The sequence below is a fragment of the Hetaerina americana genome, unplaced genomic scaffold (genome assembly GCF_022747635.1).
Source record: "Hetaerina americana unplaced genomic scaffold, ioHetAmer1.1.p SCAF_5, whole genome shotgun sequence".
Taxonomy (NCBI): Eukaryota; Metazoa; Arthropoda; class Insecta; order Odonata; family Calopterygidae; genus Hetaerina; species Hetaerina americana.
The window spans coordinates 86496922-86518993 of NW_027287095.1; the positions used below are offsets into that span (position 1 = coordinate 86496922).

General features: G+C 38.8%; 1 protein-coding gene across 2 annotated transcripts in view; it reads left to right on the forward strand.

Moving 5' to 3' along the window:
* Positions 1-22072, forward strand: part of Set1 (SET domain containing 1) — a 30083-nt gene that overhangs the window by 621 nt on the left and 7390 nt on the right. For both annotated transcript variants that reach the window (XM_071592374.1, XM_071592375.1), the window contains exons 2-11: positions 79-335; positions 422-514; positions 676-853; positions 937-3067; positions 4093-4222; positions 10634-10834; positions 11755-11868; positions 15651-15946; positions 17021-17976; positions 18819-18940. In XM_071592374.1, the coding sequence (XP_071448475.1) occupies positions 81-335; positions 422-514; positions 676-853; positions 937-3067; positions 4093-4222; positions 10634-10834; positions 11755-11868; positions 15651-15946; positions 17021-17976; positions 18819-18940 (4476 nt within the window). In that variant the 5' untranslated portion in view covers positions 79-80. The remainder of the gene's footprint in view (positions 1-78; positions 336-421; positions 515-675; positions 854-936; positions 3068-4092; positions 4223-10633; positions 10835-11754; positions 11869-15650; positions 15947-17020; positions 17977-18818; positions 18941-22072) is intronic.

A 22072-nucleotide genomic window follows, 5' to 3' on the forward strand; every position in this document is an offset into this window, starting at 1 on the left:
TTCTCTAAGATTTTATTATATATCATTCAGAATTAGCATGCACTATCACTAAGTTGACAATTGCTTGTGAAATTTTAGGAATGAATGGTACGATGGAGCCATCTCATGAAGGGAACCGGCCAAATGCTCATCAGCATCACCACCACAAAGCAAGAAACTACAAGCTCGTAGTGGATCCCTTTCTTATGAAAGGAGCTGCGAAGCTTTATCGTTATGATGGCAATGTTCCAAATGATCCAACAATACCTACAGTGCAGGTTAGAGATCCTCGTTCTCATCTTACTAGGATTTGGAAAAGGCTCGAAACATTGGACATACCCGTACCCAGGTTCAAGGTTAGTTTATGCTAAAGTTAAGTGTATTGATTTCAATTTAATTTCACAGTTGACCTAATATTAACTTTTTATGTATTTCAACACAGATTGATGGCAATTATGTTGGAGAACCACCACCACTGGAAGTTACAATTTGTAACCTCAATGACAATATTGATAAGGCATTTTTGAATGAAATGGTTTGTATTTTAATGCTTATACATATGTTTCCTTGTAGCTTGAGCATGACCAGAACATATTTCTGAATGAAAATATACAATTTGATTAGCCCTCAACATGATATTTTACACTGTTGAAAAGTAAGATTTAAAAAAATACACCATTGTTACAATTAATACAGGTACAGAAATTTGGTGCTGTAGAAGAGCTCTTTATTTATTTTCATCCAGTAACTAACAAGCACTTGGGATTAGCTCGAGTTGTTTTTGATTGTGTGAAAGCAGCCCGTTCTTGTGTTGAGAAATTAAATAATACATCTGTGATGGGGAAGGTACTGAGAGTGTTCTTGGATGCCTTTGGTAAGAAATATTTCGGAAGATTGCATTTGGTGTTGTTGCAAGTGATCATGGAAGTTGTTATTTACATGGTCTTTACCTTTTAGGGGAAGAATGCCGTCTATTGTTTGCTGAGCAGACACGAGAGAAAAAGCCAGAAATGGATGACGAATGTGAAAAGGATGAAAAAAAACCAAAACCCATTAAGTCATTGGCGATTACATCTGAGAGAGAGCCTGATGACAAAGATAGGTGGAAGGAAAAGGATGAAATTGTCAAGAAAGAGACGGATTTGCGTGCAGATTTTGTAGGGTCCAATCACAGGGGGGAGGTGGAAATTCGAATTAATCGCCATGATTACCCGACACCTGGGTCAGGTGCCAGTGATGGTTACGGGACGGGACAAAGTGAAACTAGTTACCCAGGGTCTGATCGTCCGTACAAAGACTATTCGTATCAAGTGAATCACACAGCACACTCGACACCAGTGGGTTATGAGTACAACCACTATCCCCCCACTCCGTCTAGTGCGCCCTCGCCCTTCGTCGCCCCTCCTCCCAGTTTTTCCGCGCCCCCGACGCCCACCGGCCCTCCCCCTGGCCTGGCCCCCCCGTACGCGCTCCCTCCCCCGCACAACATCCCTCCTCCTCCCCTCCCCCCACACTCGCACCATCACCTGTTGGCGCCCATACACAGGGCACCCATCCCCCCGCATCCCATACACCATCCACCCCCGCCCCCCACTCACCAGTGGCCTCCCAGCTGGGAGGTGTCGCCGTCCACCGGGTCGGCACCACCACCCAGCACCCAGTGGGTCGAAGCGGCTCCCCCACCGGCATCCCGTCGCTCCTCGTCGTCCAATTCTCGCCACGGCACGGTGCACGCTCCGGCCCGTGTCACGACCCTCCCCCCGGCTGGCTCGACCCCGACGTGGCCCGTCTCCACCGGCACGGGCGACTCGTCTATGGGGTCCTACGCCTCCTCGAAGGACTCCAACAAGAGGAAGAGCAAGGTGCGCAAAAGCCGAAGCCCGTCGCCCGAGCGGAGGAAAGTGTTGGACCTGGACACCAGGATCGAAATGCTTCTAAAGGGGAAGGCAGCTGGTGGCGTGGCACCTTCGTTCCTGCAGTTGGGCATCAGTAGTGAGTCGGAGCCAGATGACTGTCTGGACGATGATGACGACGATGACGATTTCTTGGCCCCAAGGGCGAGGCACAAACTGTGTGGGGGGAGACACAGTGGGAGTCTGTCGAGGACGTCCATCTCCTCGTCTGGTTCTCGGACGGACTCTGCGATGCCACCCCTGCCAGAGCTCACAATCCCCCCGCCGCCACCCCTTGATGATAACGAACCCTTGCTCCCCCTGGATGATGACGAGGAGGTGGCGGACTCGGATCCAGACGCGCCTCTGTCCACGCCACCTTCCCCATTCGTGTCGGAAGAACAGTACCTGTTTTGGCACGGGATAGGCCTGGAGCGGGCTCGTAGCGTGAGGGAGAAGGAGAGACAGGGCACGACCGGACTTCTGAAGAGTGTGGAGAGTGCACTGAGAACACTCGGGGATCGAGGGAGCGAGGGTCTTAAAGTTGGGGACGGTGGTTTCTCGGACGAAAGGCCCGGGCAACGTTTTTATAGCCCAGTGGGCAGTGGGGATTCATTGGGCACGGTGGGTGGCCCCAGTCGAAGGTCGACACCTCTGCAGGATGAGAACAATGAGAAAGGTTCAGCCTGTGGTGCTGTGTCTAGGCAAGATGATGACTGCATGAGTCTATCCAGCCTCAGCTCTGGGGGTGAAAAGATGATTGTGGAGGAACCAGTTGGTGGCTCAGGTCCCCCTGGTCCAGCCCCAGGTGCCACCCCTCTGCCGACAACCGTGGCATCCTTCCCTCCGCCATATGGTCCTCCCATTCCAGGCTACCCCCAGCACTACCCCTATCTTCCTACGGGTACGCCAAGACCCCTATATCCAGGTCATCTCTACCCACCTCCCGACCCAGTAGCTTATGCGTGGAGGGCCACCGTTCCGGGTTACCCACATCCACCTCCCCCTCATCCCTATCCCGCTCTATGTATCCCTGTCGGATGTGGTGCTGTAGGGGTGTCTTACCCTGGACAATATAGTACACTTGGCTTGGGGCCATCAACTGTGCCATATGTCTATTCAGGGTTCCATTCACGGCTTCCACAAAGCGTCTCCCAGTCCCTTGAGGCAGATGACCCACAGGCCCCCACAATAAGGTAAGACATGACTCTTACAGCTTCTCTTAGCTTTGGGATAGCCTCTTCATCTAAATTATGCCATAAAAGTATTTTCTCTCTCTGGGCTATTGATGAAAAAAACAAAACCCTAATGCCCAAAGTGAAAAGAAAAATGGAAGATGTATTGCTTTGCCCATTTCCCTTTAAAATGCAAGTAAACTGTTTTTTTAATGTACTTACCTCTCAAGGAATGACTGGCATACTTAAATATAATGCAAGAGATGGTTTTCGGTGTGTAATGATCAGAGAGATGTTGGGCCTCATTGATATTATTTCTTAAAAATTTTATCCTCCAATTTACCCTGTGTTTTATTGTTTTAGTTGAATCAAAGAGTAATAGTACTGATGAATTTCAATTCATTTAATGTTAATTGTGATGGTAGCTCAAGAAAATATTTATATTCCATCTTATTTTAATTATTAAAGATAGAAATGTGAATTATAAATTTGCTTGATTTATGAAGCGATTTCTAGTTGTTGTCCTATTGTATTTTTTAATTACATCATTGACCATGTTTTTGGCAGATATATATCAAGGAAATGAAGGATACATATTTCTCATTCATTCACCGTACTAAAATAGATCAACTTGAACTAATTTGCATTCAACATCTTTTTCGCTGTATTCCACTGGATTAATCAGTTGTCAGTATATATTTACTGGAAAATCTAAAGTTTCTTAAAGGAAAACTATTTATGTTGGCTTAACTCACTGCAGGGAAAAACGCTTAACAATTAGTTGGAAATCAAAGTATTGTGTGATGTTTTCAATTTTTCATGATTTTTTCTTTCTGGTTTAACTATTTGTCAACCATGAATTTCTGTTTGCCTTGCAAAAGTACTTCTATCCTGCCCCACGTAGAAATCTTTTGTCATTTCATTTATGCAGGTGAATTACATTTAGTAAACTAAAAATGTACTGCCACTCGTCTTTTTTAAGTATGTCTATGAAAGGGGTTTACAAGTATAATTCTAAAGCACATTTTGTCTCTCATAATTTGCAGTGGTGTTGTGGACCAAGTCATCACAGAGTTGAAGCAAATCCTAAAGAGGGACTTCAATAAAAAAATGATAGAAAACACTGCTTTCAAGTCATTTGAGACATGGTGGGATGAGCAGGAAAGGAAAGCAAAGGTTAGTTTATATTGGAATGACACCATACTGAGTTAAAACATGATTAACAAGGTTAATAATGGTATGATATACTAGAGAAATCATGGAAATAGGGGCATGCTCATCTTTTAAGAGATCGTATAAGATGTATTCGTTAAATATTTTCAAAAAGGTTTCCCTTCATCGCATGTCATTTGTTATTATTTAGTGTTAATTGCTTCTGCTCTCTAATCAGGTTCTAGAGTCCATTTTGAAGGAGTCTTAATCAATTAGAGGTCAAAAATTCATATAATTGTAAACATTCCTAAAGATTTGCTGAAAAAATATGCCTCAAAGTTATTGGCTTCTGTATTTTACAACAATAGATGTAAATTACTTGTTTAAAGTATTTGTTTACATGATTAGACAATAGAATTATCTTTTTTTTTTTTTTTAAACATTCATGTGCTCTTTTCATGAATGACCTCATTGATGGACTGACTGGGGGGCTCATTGGAGTCTTCCCTTACAGGGTGCAATTTCAGTTTAGATCTCAGGTTCCCACTGTATGTAAAAGAAAGATAATGGTGCTGAAAATGAGTCATCTGAGTTTGAATTCTGGTCCAGGTGAAATATATTTTCACTGTGAAATTTTCTTGCGCGCGAAAACCAGTGAGCAACTATGTTAAGGGAGTTGCAGGCGTTATGTGATGGAAATCGAACATAATGAATAACTCATAGTAGCACTATTCCACTGGATAAAATTTATTATATGACTGGGTTTCAATGAATTGCATCATCATCAGGTCTATGATGACGTAATACATCAAAACCAGGTCATGCAATAAATTTTATCCAGTGAAATAGTGCTACTATGAGTTATTCATTATGTAAAAGTTACTTTTGTGGCCTTTCTCATGGTTACATAGAAATTGTCTCAAGACGAACACCTCCGTATCTTTACTGACCATTTATCTCAAATGTCAGGTGCAGTGCACATGACTACCATTACGTCATGGCATTATAGGTACAGTAATTCAAAGTAATTGTAATTCAGAAGATTCCCTAAAAGCTTTCAGAAACTCATCGTACAGATGAGACTGCCCTGGCGGCTTAACTTTGAAGAGTACTTAGCTGGAAATCAAGGGATCTGAGTTTGAATACTAGTCTAGGGGAATGATTAGTCCACATTTCATTCACAAACATGGACAAAGAAAATAATAATGAACAACTTTGTTCTATATTCACAACCTAATATGTAGCATGTGTATTGTAAACTGCATCAATGAAGAACATTGGTTTCTTTCTATGGTATAGGATGTGCAATAATTATACAGGTCAGTCATATGGGGTTGTCAGTTGCCCAATGACGAAAATTTTGCTTATTTACTGAGCCGGAGAGGTGAAAATACGCTTCACCGCTAGGTCACATCCCCTCTGTGTTGCCACCACACGATCATTGTTGTTAAAGAACATTTCTACGACAGACCCTCGATGGTCACCAGGCCACTGCATGGTAACTACTGAAAATGGCATCGTTTCCCCCAGCTAATGCCACCACTCCCACTCCTCTAATTCACTTGCACGCTCATCAGTGATTTTTGGAAACTAGGGAGTCCATTCTGCCCCACCCTGTACAAACTACTCTAAACAATCCATCATGAGCCAACCCATTATATTCTCAAGGACCCTAGAGTAAAAAGGAAACTCTTTGTTGGACTTGTTTCTGTGACAAAGGGTAGCAATAGTTCAATAGCTCTTAGGCCTACAGAAGTGGTGAAACTTCCTTTTCTATAATTTCTTTTTGTTAAAAAAATAGGCATTATTAATTTCTAATTAATGGATGATTAATCTCTCAATAAATGGATATCCATCCATGTGGTCCACGAGGAGTTATGGTTAACGCTAGCCCTTTGGGTTGCCTTGGTTTTTTTTAATTTGTACAAAGAATTAGTTCCAGAATTGGTATTTTAATCATAGTTTACTGTAGAGTGATGACTATTTGATATCATGTAATCCAATGAGTGTTTTATCCATTGATCCCATGAAGATACAATACCACTTCTACCCACTCCAGTTCCTCTTTCCCCTGCATTAAATGTGAATAGCAATCCCTCAGTTAAAGTAAGCTAATAAATGGTGTTCAATCAATTAGAAAGTGTTTCCTTCCGCGCACAAAAAATTTACCCTCATGAATTATGTGCATATCAACCATTAACACAGTAATCAAACCTAAGATCGGTTTGGTAGGCGATGGTAGAATTCACCCAGTACTAAGCCCGACAACATGTGAAATTCACACATCAGGGTAGGGGAGACAGTTCCTTTCCATGTCAGTTATGGTTTCCCAGGAAGATCTGGTACCTGAAAAATCACACAGCTTGGGTGGAGCTGAGGGTGCCCAGAGTGCCTTGCCCAGGAATCGAACCCCAGGCGCCTCCAGTCAGTAGTCCAATAATCAACCCCTGGACTTACTGCATACCCTTATATGCATGTATATATTTGCTAAAATGGGTCTTCTAAACATTGCTCCATACTAGTGCTAATGAAGCAGCCACCTTGGTACACTTCTTTATTAACTGATGTTTTAGCACCTCTATTTGCATCTTTTTACCTATAATTGCAGAGAGGGAGACATTACCTAATTTCACTGTAAGAGTTATTTAAAAAACATTGATCGTATATTCAGTATGTAAGCACCATGTACTCCATGAAGACATTGATGAGGCCATCTATTCTGATTATTTGGGAGCGAGGGACATAAGTGACCTTGGTTTCTTGGCCCAATGGAAAATTAAAATAATGGTAGAACAGATTAAGTGATGTCATTCCAGGGATCTCTGGAAGGCCATCTTACAGTAGATCATGCAGTACTGCGTGTCAAAACTGGATGTTTCATTCTCTATTATCATGCATGGTCCAGTGGTGAATCCCGAGAGGGGGATGGTTCAAGGGGGACCATCCTCCCTCCCCTCCCACTTCTTTCCCCCTCTAGTTAACTTCTTTTATTCCGCTCAAGTAAATTGCCTGAAAACCATAAAGCTGAATAATATTTGTTGATAGAAATCTTAAATGTCAACTCTTACTAACGTTAGTGTTCCTCACCCCTACCTGTACCCCCATGGAGTCAAGATTGCTCCCTCAATAGGCTATCCTGGATCCACCCTTGTTCTGCTCTTCATTAACCATTCTTATTTTTGGAGGTATGAGGCAGGGGTTGATATTTTGTATAACTGCATATTATGGTCTCATCTGATTACTAATATTGAGGATGTAGGTTGTAGCATATCTGCCAAATTTTCCATTTAGCGCATTGTTTACTGAGGTTTTGTCTGCCTTTTTATGTTGAAACATAAGGTGATTTTTATGTGGTTGCATACATATCTAATGAAAATTCTCCTATTCATATGTTATTTTGTCTTTTCAAATGTATGTTAACTGTTGACCTCTGCATTGCTAAAATGCAGAGGTCAACAGTTCAGCTGATGCATATTTGCTAAAATTTATTATGATATCTCATTTCAAGCAAAATTTTTTGCCAACTTTTGAAAGGTTTTTAAGAAAAAAGAATGGGATACGCATTGATATGTGTGTATATTTCTTAATTCAATGGGCAAAATACAAGCATACTTAAATTAAAAAGTATATGAACACTTTTTTGTCACATGACAATATGCTCCTGTGGTCAGTTCATTAACAGCTGACTTATCATAATTTTTATAACTGCTGCTTTCATCAGACATTACACTATGAGAAACTGAAGTTGATTCTACCAGATTCCTGGTACCATTCTTCATTAATTAAAAAAAAATATCTTTTTTGTATAACTGTGTGTTTTTTTCATAGATGAGTGGACTTAGCCGCTAGGAAGTGTTCACATATTGTTCTTCATTTCTACAACAATCCTTATAAGCCTGTCCTGAGCCTAGTTGCATGCTAATTACAGTCACTGATTTATATCATTTCTTGAACAGTTTAATTCTCATCATCTTTGACCTCTACTTCACCTTTGGTAAATTCTCCCCTTTCAACTTATACCATTATCAAATTAGGTTGATGCTGACATCTTAGAAATCCTAATCTCTCCTGACTCTGAGGCATCATTGTGATTAGGAGGCAAATAAATGATAACTGCGATGTCTTTTGCATTAGTTTTTGTTAGGTTCAGATGAGAAATTATCAAATCATGATCACAGGTTATCAATCTGAGGATTGGTTGGTTGTAGCTCTCCAAACATCCTGTTACCTGCCAATCTCTGTAATCTCTCATAGCTCCCTGTACCGAAATTTTCTTTTACTTGCTTCTCATAGTTCATTCTTAGCATTTTTCTCTATTCTTCCTTCTATTTTTCCTTTAATTTTGGTCAATTTTGTTTTTGAGATATGTCCAATTAATTTTCCACTTCTTCACACAAGTGCCCTTTGTAAGCTAATCCTCTTTTCGAGCTACTTCTTCAATTTTCATTCCATCTATTCATTTTATGTTCATCATTCTTCAATGGCACCACATTCCCATTGCCTGCAACCTCTTCTCTCTGATATCATCCAGGTCTCACATCCATAGAGAAGGAAACCCTGTGCATAAATTTTATGAATAGCTCCCTTATGTCGATCCTAGTACTATTCCTTGATAGTAGTTGTTTCTTCTTATAGAAAGTCTTCTTTATCATTCCTAATTGTAAATTGTGGCATACTTTTTCTTTCTCCTTGAATTCATAACCACCTCTTCATCTTTTAAATTGACCTCTGAATATGCATTAAGTAAATATCAGTGGGGATAAGCAATGAGTGGCAATGAGCTATCCTGTCTTACTCTGTGCTTTATTTAGCTTCCTTTCAGCTCTCAACACATTCAATTTTGGCTGCCTCATGTATTTATTAGATGTGGTGAAAGTCCAGATGTTCATTTAGATCCTCTCTAGGATATGTAGCATTAGTAGCAGTAGGATATGTAGTTTTGGCTACAGCGGTGCATTACATACATACCTGTGACTTAAGGGGTGAGGATCATGAGTTGCCTGTCCATGTAATTGTAGAATTTCCTCTCTAACATTTTGCCTGATTTCATTCCAGTCTACAATTATAATTAGGTTTCCATGTCCATTTATTTATTACTTTAGTGATATTGTCATACACCTCTTCTGTTTCATCATAAGTGTACTGTTGAGCACATGCAAACCTGAAGCATCTCCTGTAGTTTCTTGGAATTGAACCACTATCTCGTCTGTGAGTTTAGTTGCCATCTTCAGCATAATGATACTTTTTTTATATTTTAGGAAAATATTCACTCTCGTTGCAGCACTCTTTTACGATATTATGCTCACTTCTGCATGTCTACGCATGGAGCAGGCGTGGGTGACCCTCTAGCTGCCACTATAAGTCTCCCTCTTTGGGCCATTTCACGTACAATTACAATAACAACCCCATTCTATGCATCTCTGCTGTAACATTCTCTTACCTCCTAAATTCCCTGGGAGGACTGAACGTTTGAAGTTTCAATCCTAAATTGATTAGCACATTTGATTGATGTACTTACTCTATTGAGTAGTCCCCATCTGTAGATATGAATGAGGGCCTAGTATATTTTACCCAAGACAGTTCAAAATCATCTGGTATTTAATTCAGTAGAAGAAGGTGAGAAAATCAATTAGCTGTCAATTTTGAATTACACAGGTCATTAACATGACTCTCTTTGAAAAGGTACAGATATATGTGAAATAGTGATAAAAAGTTTTATTTTATTAATATGAAATGGTGATAGAACACTTGAATCGTAACAATGTTATTGAAGTGTATTTTATTATAGACGATTTACTGATGTGATTTTTGCTGCGGCTTGTTTGAAATTTCTCTGTGGATTCCCAAAAACATTTTCATGGGCTAGTCTGGAGAACATCAGTTGGAAACCACTGATATAAACCATTGTTTGGTCCTTATTTCATTGTCTCTCTGTTTGTCATTCTTTTTTTGTGTCAATTTTAGTGTAAAACTTGGTCTTTTTTTCCTTTTGCTGGTTAAAATAACATATTTTTGAACATCCAAAACCGTTCATCTCAAACAAGTACCTGATTGACGAATTTACCAGCATCCATTTTATTATTACTTGTACTTTTTCTGCGTTTGATATGTTGGTTCTTCACTTTGATTCTATTTATACTGCTGCTCATATTTTAAATAATCTGAAATAAAAGAAAATAGTAGCAATGTGCTGTACGTTCAGTGGCCTCATTGTGAACAGGCAAAATGTGCATGCTGTTCAAGGCAGGTGAAAGCAGTCAGTTGACAATCTAAAAGTGAGAATTATATTTGTAATAATTTTCGTTAACACTGGCGCACTACAGATGTTCCTGGATTTCCAGATTGGGGATTTTCAATTTTTGTTTCAAAAATGTTGATCAATATGTGTGTGTAAGTGCTTTTTTAGTGGTTAATCAATTAAATTTTCCTGCATAGTCTCAGGGAGCCAATGGTGTTGAAGGGACGGATGTGGTGCTTCCAAGCAACGTAGCAGGATCTGCTCCAGGAATACCCACTCCAGTTGAAACATCAGAGAAGCAGTTGCTGCTGGATAGTGGAAGGGAGAACCTTGGTTTGGAAACAGTTGGATTTGGTCTTGGCCTTCGTGTTGCTATTCCCAAAATGCCTTCCTTCCGTGTAAGTTGTTTTCATTTTATATTCTGTTTTTACTGATACTCAGTATCTTTCGGGACACTTAAGAAATAAAACGTGTCTTCTTTCCATGTTTGTGAATAGTTGTCACAGTGTCGGGGCCAATATATAATGATGTAATTATATTTTCAATCAATTGGTTGTGGATTCCTGATTTTATTGGTTCAAGTTAGCATCTTTGTATCTCTTAGATAACATCTGGCATGTGGTTACACTAGTTTGGTGATTATATGCTAATTAACTGCCTTTAGGTTCCCATTTATCTTCTGTGATAAGAAACTCATGCAAAATTTATGCCATAAGGTGCTGTATTTTGGTTGGGCATTGTAAATAGCGTCACTGAACTTCTCAAAGCCAATCTTGAGCGTTTATTTTCACGCTTTTAATTACTGCCAGCCTCCGCTTGTATTTCTGTGTGAGTTTTTGGTCCAACAACTTTTGCTGATGGGGTTATTTTCTAAATGTGTTATTTGAAGTAACCAATCAGTTCAATGCGTATCTATATTCTGCCACCTCAATCATAGTTTTGGAATGGAATTAACTGAAAATGTGGTCTAAAAATGGAAACTTTATCATGGGATGATTTCATCTTCAATCAGTTTGCATCAAATCTTCTGGTATCATATGTGGAAAAACACAATCAGTAACCAGATTCTGACTATATTTAGGCTCATATAAACATCAGCACAATGTTTTGATGGTACCCACTTTGAAAATTTGAAGAAATTTCAATTTGAAATTGATATTTCATTTATTATTTATTCTATTATTATAATGGAGGAAGGGACCATTTGGTCTCAATTTCGCCAAAATAAATACCTCTATCAATCTATTATCATTTTTAGGGCAGGTAATTCTAATTTCTTTGTATTCTGTAGTGAACAATATTTTTTAATCTTCAACAGCGGAAAATTAAGGTCCCCTCGCCCCCTCCATTGGATGAAGATGACTCGAGGAAGGAGTTGGTGGAGGACGAGAGTGATCAAGACATGGTTCATCCTTCAGATTCCGACACGCAGGTGAATTAAGCATTTTGTGTTTGTTTTTACTCCACTTATTTTGTTCAGTGGCTGCTACAAACTGCATTCCAGGGAATATGTTGAATGTACTGTTTATGTTGGCGGTAGTACTGAAAGGAGGCTTATTTATTGACTAAAAACTATATGATAAAAAGATTAGACCAGCGTAGATGCAGAAATTGACTTAGATGAAAATTGCCTGGGTCTAGGAATATCAGAAAACAAGCTAGAAAAACTGCTATGCAGAATGAAGTTGCGCATGGCAGTAGGAGTAAATAATATCCCTATGGAATCATGAAAGTGTTAAGGAAAAATAAAATCAAGAGATTGATGTTTGTACAATATGTATAAGGAAGGAAATTGACCTGGAAATTTCTTTAGATAGTTGTTATTCCCCATCAGAAATGGAGAAACAGCACTGTGTGTGGAACATAGGACCATTAGTTTGATTCAACACGCAGTAGGTAGAACTAATGATCATCAGCAAAATTCTGTGGAAAAGAGCAGATTTTAACTTAAGTAAGTTTGATCATTTGGATTTAGAAAGATGAGAGTTTTGCATGAAGTCATAGGAGTAATGAGATCACTGATGGAAAGGGATATGGAATATAATCTGATGTATCTGTTAGCCTTGGGTATTTTCAAGACTATATTTGAGTGAGTAGAGTGATCAAAGCTGGTGAAAATGTTGCTGAATACAGGAGTAGATTGGAAGGATAGGCAACGTTTGAAATTCCATCTGTTTGCTTCAGACTACAGTCATGTATGAGTATCGGATAGAAAATCAGTATGGGCAGAAATAGGTAGGGAAGTAATATAAGATTTCCCATTATTACTAGGGGCATGTAAAGCAAAATTCTGATTGATTACAAAGCGGCTATTCAACATGAAAATTAATGGAATCTTGCAAAAATGATTCATCCATTGAAAACAGTGTTCAATATATGCAGAATCAATTGCGTGGTGGCAGTCTACATCATAGAAAATTGTTTTGTTTTTGCATGAAATTAAAGCACAGAAAAGTGTGACACTTGATAATGGATGTTTCCAAGAGAATTGTGAGAGAATTTTTTATTTGATCAGCTTTAAGCTGATATTTTTTATCATAATTTTTAAGTAACTACTATCTAATTGCCTTAAATCCTAGCCTCTGAAAAAAATTTCATTCCCTGGGGTAATTCCATGCATCATAAAGGATACATGATAAATGACACTGTGTTGAAAAAAGTTCATATTGATTGGCTAACAATTATTTAAATTACTCAATCCTATTCCGAATTGAACTGAAAGGAGAGGAAAAGAAGACAGAAGAAGACCACAAATGTTAGGATAGCTTCTGTAAAGCTAGGATGGTGATGAGGCCAGGGAAATGAGAAAACATTAAGGTTTAAATAAGAAAAGGGTAACAGATGTGTGGGTTTGTGTGAGGTGATATGACGAGGGTTACTGGAGTAATCTTAATGATAAAGAGAGTAATTTATGGTGGAATAGGTAAAAGTCAGCATGGGGTGACCTTAGTATTGAATAGGAAACTAAAGAGAAAGGTAGGGAATATTGAGTAGGAGAGTGATAGAATTCTATTGGTTGAGATAAATGTTCATCCAATCATTGTAGTGGTAATCTAGATGTATATACGATGAGTAGAGTAAGAAGTTGACAGCTTGCACTGTCAATTAAAAGAAATAAATGGAAACGGGCCAAGGAGGAAACGTCAGATAGTAATGGGAGATTGAAATGCAGGGAAGTGAAGGGAGGGAGTGAAAAGAGGTGAGAGAGAATGGCTTAGGAATTATAAATGATCTTAGGGAGAAAGCAGTTGAGTTCTCCAGAAGATGGGGTTTAATATTAACTAACACCTGGGCCAACATGTAATTAGGTTATAGTTGTCATGAAATGCATTTAAAATTCAAAGGATTAGGAGGGTAGGCGAGTACCAAAGTAGAATCTTGAAGGTTAAACCGGATTAAATAGGAAAGAGTACAAAAGGAAACTTTAAGTATATCAAAGTGAGGTAAGAGGAATGAAAAATATTGGAGAAAGTTTAATGGAGCTTAAGAACAGAATAAAAAGAGCAGCTAGAAAACGATGGGAATTGTAGAGAATGAAGAAGCCATGGGTCATGGCAGAGGATGGATAAAAGAAGAAAATGGAAGAATGTGGACACGGAAGGGGGGAGGAGAATGCTTGGGAGCTGAACAATAAGTTTCGTAGAGAAAGAGACAAATGCGCAGGATTTAATTGGGGTGGTCTAAGAGAGGCAGAGGGTGAAATCAGAAAATGGCAAAGATATCGAAAGGTGTAGGTTTGTCAAATGCCATATTCAATGGGAGAACGCTGGAAAATTGGGGTAAGGGAAAGGCAGGATTAAGGCTGGCAGAAGTAAAAAATAGAGAAAAAGGAAGTTCTAATGATATGAACTTGGGAATAAATAATAGGCATTGGGGACCATGCGAAACCTACGTTTAAAATTGGTAGAATAACGTGATTCTCTACTATGCTCTAGATCTATTATAATTACATGTTAGTTAAATGGTTGTTTACTAATGATTTAATGATGAACCTTAATGCTCAACTGTTTTAATTCCAATAATTTTACCACAGAGATGTCTCCTTCCAGTGATTTGAGTTACAGTACAATGAAATAGTACTGTGATGATCATGGTACTATGGTGTGTAAGGAAGGAAAAACTAGATGAAAGGTTTATAGTTAATTAGAGAGATTGTTACAATATTAGAATGAGCGCTCACATCAAAAAATGTTGTGCTACATGTGACCTAAAGAACTCATTTCCTGGTGTGGGATATCATCTAGATTTGTAATTGCTTTGGCATGGTCAGATAGAATGAGATAAAGTAATGGTATTCATTATTATTTTCATACAAGAGTACCTTAAGACTTGCTTTTGAAGGTTTATTTGATGCAGTCAAATGAAATGAAGGTAGCAGTGTGAAATCATTGAGCATCCACCAAACTCCATATATATGAGACCTATTGGATTGCATTGGGAAGGATATCAATTTCTGTGGTGACCTCTCAGGTTATTTGAGGGGGCATGCATTGTAAGGTGAAACATTGATCAAACCTTGGCGAAATCAAATCTATGGAGAGTATCCTCTCACTCTCTAAGCGTTTGGAAATTGTAATCCGTGTATCATTTTAGGATATCATGCCATACTTAAAATTTTATATTCAAGATAAATTATTGTGTGATTCCCATCACTATAAAAATGCCATATCCACCATCAAACATGTGATTTTGGTTTTGAAAAAGAATAGGTTAAAGTGATATTAAGTTGTCTTGTGCCTCTTCATAATGCCACATATTTACTCATTGCATAACTCTCACCTGAGGCTCACATTGTCACACTTGCCCAATTTTTAGCTAACTGCTAATATGCCTCAAGAGAAAAACATTGGTTGATTTGATTCATTACTTTTTGCCAAATGAGGATCATTTGATATTCAGTTTGAGTTAAGAAAAATCATATGCTTCACACAGCCCTGTTAAGAATCCGTGCTTTTGCAAATGTGCCCGGGAAAAATTCTTGAGAGGGCTTGAGTAGTGGGTGACGACTCAGTTTTAGTTATCCAGTCAGTTTAGGGACTGTAGTCATTGCTGGTTGTATTGTAGGACAATTGTGATTTGCATGCGATGATAATCAGTCGTAAAAAGCAAAGTTAATGAGAATCTCAAGCAATCCATTCAAAGTTAACTGAATTTTTGTGGTATATGTTGGATGTCTTCAATGGGAAATATTAAACTCTCCAAATTTCTTGACAGGCTGACACCACCATCCCAGTGTTTCGGCATCCTCTGGATCATGGCTCTGATTTGAGTTCCATCAGTGATGGAGAAGACGATGAGGAATCATTCAGGTCCCGCACATCAATATCTTCAACGTCGTCATCTTCATCATCATCGTCGTCTGAATCGTCGTCTTCCTCTTCATCATCCTCGGAGAGCAGTTCGAGTTCAGAGAGTGAAGGCGAGGATGATGAGATGGAGGGCGCAGAGAAAGGCATCAGGGTGGAAAGGGAACTGGCTGAATCAGAATTGGATATGCTCAGGAAGGCTAGGTTGGTCATACTTTTAAGATGTATTCGATGTTTTTTTAAAGATTTATTCATGAGTTTGTCCTCCTCCATGCAGCTGCTAAATTTGCTCTTGGGATTGAATTGTGTTCTTGCACTGAGGGTGCTCAAGCATGGAGTATATCAGTTGCAAATCAGGAAACAAGGAACAGCAAAAACTATTGTGCTATCCTTAAAAGATTAGCCAACCTTTAACTTTTGTAATAGGCCTCTTTGAATTTTAAGGATCAGAAAGACTCTAATAATCTACAGTAATATTGCATAAGCCATACCTTAAGGAATAACTCCTCATGCTTGGAAATATTATTTTAGGGAGCTTAAATGTGAATTAGAATTGATCACATCACAGTCAAACTTTCCCACTAAAAGCAGCATATAATTTACTGCATGAACAATTTGATTCATGTTGAAAATACTTATTTAATAATGTAATATACTCACTAATTCAACATTTTGCTTTGCAAATGTATTTTTTATTTTAAAAATTTTCCCGAGATATTGATCATAATAATTCATTGACAAACTGGAAAGTTCCATAATGTAGACATCATTGTTTTGCTGTTCTCTCTCTCAAAAAAACCACCATGATCTCCAAAGCACATGGCTTTTTTTTACGTTAATGGTGAATTAAAAATGATATCATATATGTTACATTTGGAAGCAAAATCCTAATTTTGAATCACCCTGCCTATTAAGATTTTTAAGTTATTAAGATGGTTGAGGGGGGTCTGTCTTATGTGCTCTCTGCTTTTCTCCTTTAAATGGAACCCCAGTACAGACTTAGGTGACCAATTACATTTTACATTAATGCGTAAAGAATGAGATACCAGGATAAGATCCTGAAATGAGCGGGATCCTAGTTAAGGGCAAATGATTTTGGCATTGTAAAATTCCCGCATTTTGGTCAGTATGTGACTTCATTAATGTAACTGCTGTGGCATTTCCAGTAGTTCTAAAAAAATAAATTTAACGGTATATTGGATCATGCACCTCTAAGATCCATAGACCTCTCTGATGATCAATTATCACGCCCACATCCTTGTGCACGTCCTGTTGCAGGCCACCCACCCCTGAGGGAAGAATGACACCGATTCCTATGGAGCCAGTCAGTGATACGGAGATGTGGGATGAGGAGGAGGAGGCTGGCGAGAGCAAACCTCCAGAGCCAATTGGTACAAAGAAGACTGAGGATGTTGCGGAGCCCCTTCAAGTTCCCATCACCTGCTTGGATGACATACCCCTGCCCAAAACGGAACTGATCTCAGAGGACTCTGCTGCGGAGGCCCTCGTGGCCCTAGGGGGTGTGGAGCAGAAGGGAGAAGAGGCGGCAGTTGCAGCACCACCAGTGGCAGAGGCACCCAAGAAACCCCCTGACCCCCCAGTGAAGCTGGAGCCCCCTGAGGCCCCAGTTGAGACTCCCTCTCATGTGGTAAACGGGGAGGTGTCAGCCCGGGATGCCAAGGTTATGGAGCTGGTTCGGAGGGAGAGGGAGCGGTTAGAGGAAGCGATGGAGGTGGGTGAGATGGAGGAGGGTGCCGGGTCACCTGCACCACAGATAGCAGTCGAGCACAGCTACTGCCGGGCTCCTGCCGTGCCGGAGGATGCCGACAGGAGTGACTCGGAGGACTCATCATTGCTTCTGGATCGCACATACCAGGCTTCACTGGAAGCAACATCCAAGAAAGCAATTGCTCAACTGGAGTCACCGAGGAAGGCTGTACTCAAGGAGTCCAACTGGGACCTGCCACTGCCTGCGGCACCCAAGGGCAAGAGGCCGAAGGCATGGAATGAGTGGTTTGGCACAATTAAGGAAGAGGAGCCACTGAAGCCCAAGTTGGTCCAGCCTGATTTCAAGGAGAGGGATATAATGTCAGAGATGACCATTCTCTATGAATTCCTGACCAAAGGAATTGATAGTGAAGACATTCACTATCTAAAAGTTAGCTACGAGATGATGCTGTCTGATGATGCGCAAGGCTACTGGCTGAATGACACCCATTGGGTTGATCATTCTAATATCCTTTTCAATATGGTTTCATTAAACAATCATAGTTTTATCTGTATATCTGTGTTTTTTTTCCGTTGGAGAAAGGGAGGTTTCTCTTCTTTTCACTCTCTTAATGGCAATTTGTGCAATGTCAGTTCATTTTAAAGCCAATTCCAATCAATCTCCAATATTCAATTAGTGACATACCTTGTTTCATCGTGAAAAATAAATTTAAAAAATGTATTCCTCCGTGTTAAGACTTATGATTTTGTTTGAAGTAGATGGGAGCAAAATTTCATATAACTAGAAGGCATAAATTTAAAAAAATTTAGGTTAATTGAACCAATATACGTATATTGAAAGCATTGCTTCAACCTAGAATGTTCTGTGTACCACTGACGAGGTTTCCATTAGAATGAACTCCTGCAACAACTCATAGAGTAAAGCCTCTTATTACCGACTTTGGGATTTTTGTTTGCCCACTATTGACAACAATTTTTTCTGGTACCGTCCACTTTTCTGTTATTCCAGTGCATTGAAAACCCTCACCTAAGCTGTGATTTTTGTTTACCAGCTTCCCTTAGGGAAAATAGAGGGATCAAAAAACTGGCCTTTTAGCCTTGAGATAACAATTTCATGCATTGATGAGGTTAGTATTAGGACATATCTCCAGACCTGTAGCTTCACTAGATGTATTTGGGCTGTTGAAAGTTTCTCCAAACTTGGTATTTCTGGAGTGAATTCTTGAAGATAATTTTGCAATAATTCATGTTTATATGAATGTGTTAAGATTTATTTGTTCATGCATCAATTTCACAGCTGTTTGGTCTCGCTGAGAATGCTTGTTTATGTTCCTTAACCACTTTGCACTTACTGACATAGCATCCCCGGCAAAGAAGAGGAGAAGAGATGAGCATAGGGTGCATACTACAGGTTGTGCCAGGACTGAAGGATACTACAAGATCGATGTGAAAGAGAAGGCAAAGCATAAGGTATGTCCGTAGTTATTTTTTGTAGTGAGATTATTTTACTCTGCAATGATTTTGTTTCACTTCTAAATAGTTGGTATCCAAATTTTCATTTCAGATGATTAATGATTTTGGTAGAAATAAGTCATGTTAACTAGTTAATTAATATGACCTTCGAAACATTAACTTAATCTCATAACCCCTTTTGCCAATTATAATAACAGTTCTGTTATATATTTTATTCCTACTTCTAACCGTGATACTCTTTGTGGTTCCTTCACTAAAAATTAATATCCTATAATCTTGTTATTCCTGAAATATTGTTTTGATGATAACTATTTTGTTAATTTTCATTCCTGATGCCATCAAAATATGATTTACTCTGTTTGGATATTGCTCAGCAATGGGAATAGAAATGAATTTGAATGAATTGACAGTTAATTAATTTTTTTAATTCGCTCAATTCAAGTTCTTGCCATAATATAATGGAGTAGTGTTATTCCTAATCACCTGTTCGGTGTTAGTTGCAATCAGGGCAGGTTACCAATAGCTGAGGAAATTTGTGCCATTAGGTAATGAACGTCACTTGAATAGGTGACTTTAGTGGAAGCCACCAAGGGGTCCAACAAGTTAATGTCATATCCAATGGATGGCTTACTTTTCTTGAAGTGCTTGACACTAAAAACAATCTTGTTTAAAGGGATTAGGGTGCTCTATAAAATCCTGCACCCCAGGGATTTAAACCTGGAGCCACTAGGTGGGAAGCTATCACATTAGCCACTGCATCTACCTAATCCTCACTCCCCTGTTGCTCAATTACATGAAATATTCTTGTATATTGGTGCAATCATAGCTGGAGTTTTCTTGGAGTTTGTAATGACCTAAAATATCTATTAAATACACAATTTATTATAAGCGTGGATCACCTGCTCTCTGGGCAATGCAACGAAACTAAGTCATTGTTGCTACTTTGGTTGGTAGACGGAAGCTGGCATCACATTATTGTCCTCTCGTTTGAATACCGTCCTTCAATAAGTATTAATATTTTATATTATTCATTCTATTATGCTAATCAAAACAAAGCCCTGATGTTAGGATATAGCTTAGGTAGTGATGCAGTAAATGAAAACATCTATATTAGCAGTGAAAAATTGATTGGATGTAATTGCAAAAACAAGTTCAATTCATAGAATAAATGAATACTGTATTTCCCAGGCCATAAGACGAACTCTGATTTTTTAGATTGCAGTTAATGAAAAATACTGAGATCAAGTAAAAATGGTCAAGTATTTTGATGTTAATGCTTAACATGAAGAAAATTGTAGTTATATAAAAAAATTATCTGGTACACACATCAATATTTATCCATTGTAGAATCCCAGAAATTTCAATGCAACAATTTCAGAGTGTAAAAATCATTCGCCTTGACCGGGATGTTTTTGGAATGGTTTTTACACTCTGAAATTGTTGCATTGAAAGGCACATTAGTGGATGGCTCCATTAAAAGTTACTGTTGCGGCATCTCCCGCAGTTTCTTTGGGATTTCCCAGAAATTTGCTATAACTAGTGCTGAATCATTTCCAAATTTGTGTTATGCTTGTGCAGGTACATTTGCGCACACGTCTGGAATGATATTGGGACAACTTAGCCTTTGTGAGATTAAAGAGCCTCTATGAATTAGATTTGATAAAGATTGAATACATTACAAGGGAAATACTTGAGGCTAATAAAGATATATCTGAAAAAGCTAAAGCCAATCTTAATATCAATCCAGAATGACAATGTAGAAAGGTTGCAAAGTAAATTGATTACTTTTTAAAGCTTTTTAAATAATATGGTTAATAATAATAAGCTCAAAGGTTATTAGTTGGAGCATGATTGCCGTGAATTCTTTTATGTGGTACCATTTGGTTGTAAGAAGAATTGGGTCGCCACAGCATTCCTCACAAATAACTTAAGGAAAAGATCGTTGAAACATTTTACCAAATGAAGAGGATTAAAAACACTCAACAAAACAAAGAAAGCATCTGAGACAATGGCTCTTAATAGTGTCATACCTTTAACATTACGGCAAACCATGTACATTCAAAAGCGAAAGTGATTACATCAGTACCTTTTAGTGCACCCCGTACTTTCTTGATCAGTTCAGCGAGCATGTCTGATTATGTGCTTTCATGAATGAAATAGTATGCCACAGGCAGAAGTAAGAAAACGTGAAGTGGGATTTGGAGAGACGAAATATAGATATTTTAAGGCTGTAGAAGTTGAAATGGAAGGACAGCAGGAATTATTATTGCAGTGATAAGTACAGAGTAATATGCAGCAGAGAGGAAGAGATCCAGTAGGGGTACAATTGTAGCCGTGTTCAGTCAGTATCCATCCAAAACTGACCTTAAATGTTAGGTTACCACATAACAGTAAAAAATCACATTTTCACTTTTTAGAGACCATTATCTGATCTCCACTGCATGTTGACGTGGATTGCACAATAGGTACTTGTGAGCCTGCAAACTTGGTAGAGAACTCATGCTAGGATAGTGTAATATGATCATACAGATAATTAATGTGATTTTCTAGCTGCTTATGTTTGCAAGCTATATGGTTGTGATAATTGAGCTTCATCTTTGCACATTCATTCCACTAAAATCTTTGGAAACAGGAAATATATATTTATTTATTTAAGAGTTCATATCATTATAATTAGGCTATTGTCCTGGTGGCTATGGTCAAGTCTAGTCAACTGTCACTCTTACAATGCACGTACATACATACACAAGAAAACAGGTATGAGACAAAATGCTCTTTTTATGCAATGAAACTAAAAGATTACCAACTGCACCTTCACCATCACACAAGGTCTAGGTTCAAACCATACCTAGAATGCTCCGTCCATCGCCGCAGCACTCCGTCCATAATCACGCTCTCTTCAATTTCATATACCGTTCAAAATTAAGCACTGTTAACACATCATTCACTTTTGCAATACAACTTCTTGCACTGTGCACATCACATACAAACAGTATTTAAACAAGTAAAATAGTGTAATAATCACTGACCAATGAAGTTTATCACCCAGTGGCTGCTTTACACTTATTCTAAAAACTCGTAAAATTGGATGGAAAGGGCTCAAACAAACCTCCAGGCAGCTGGTTCCAT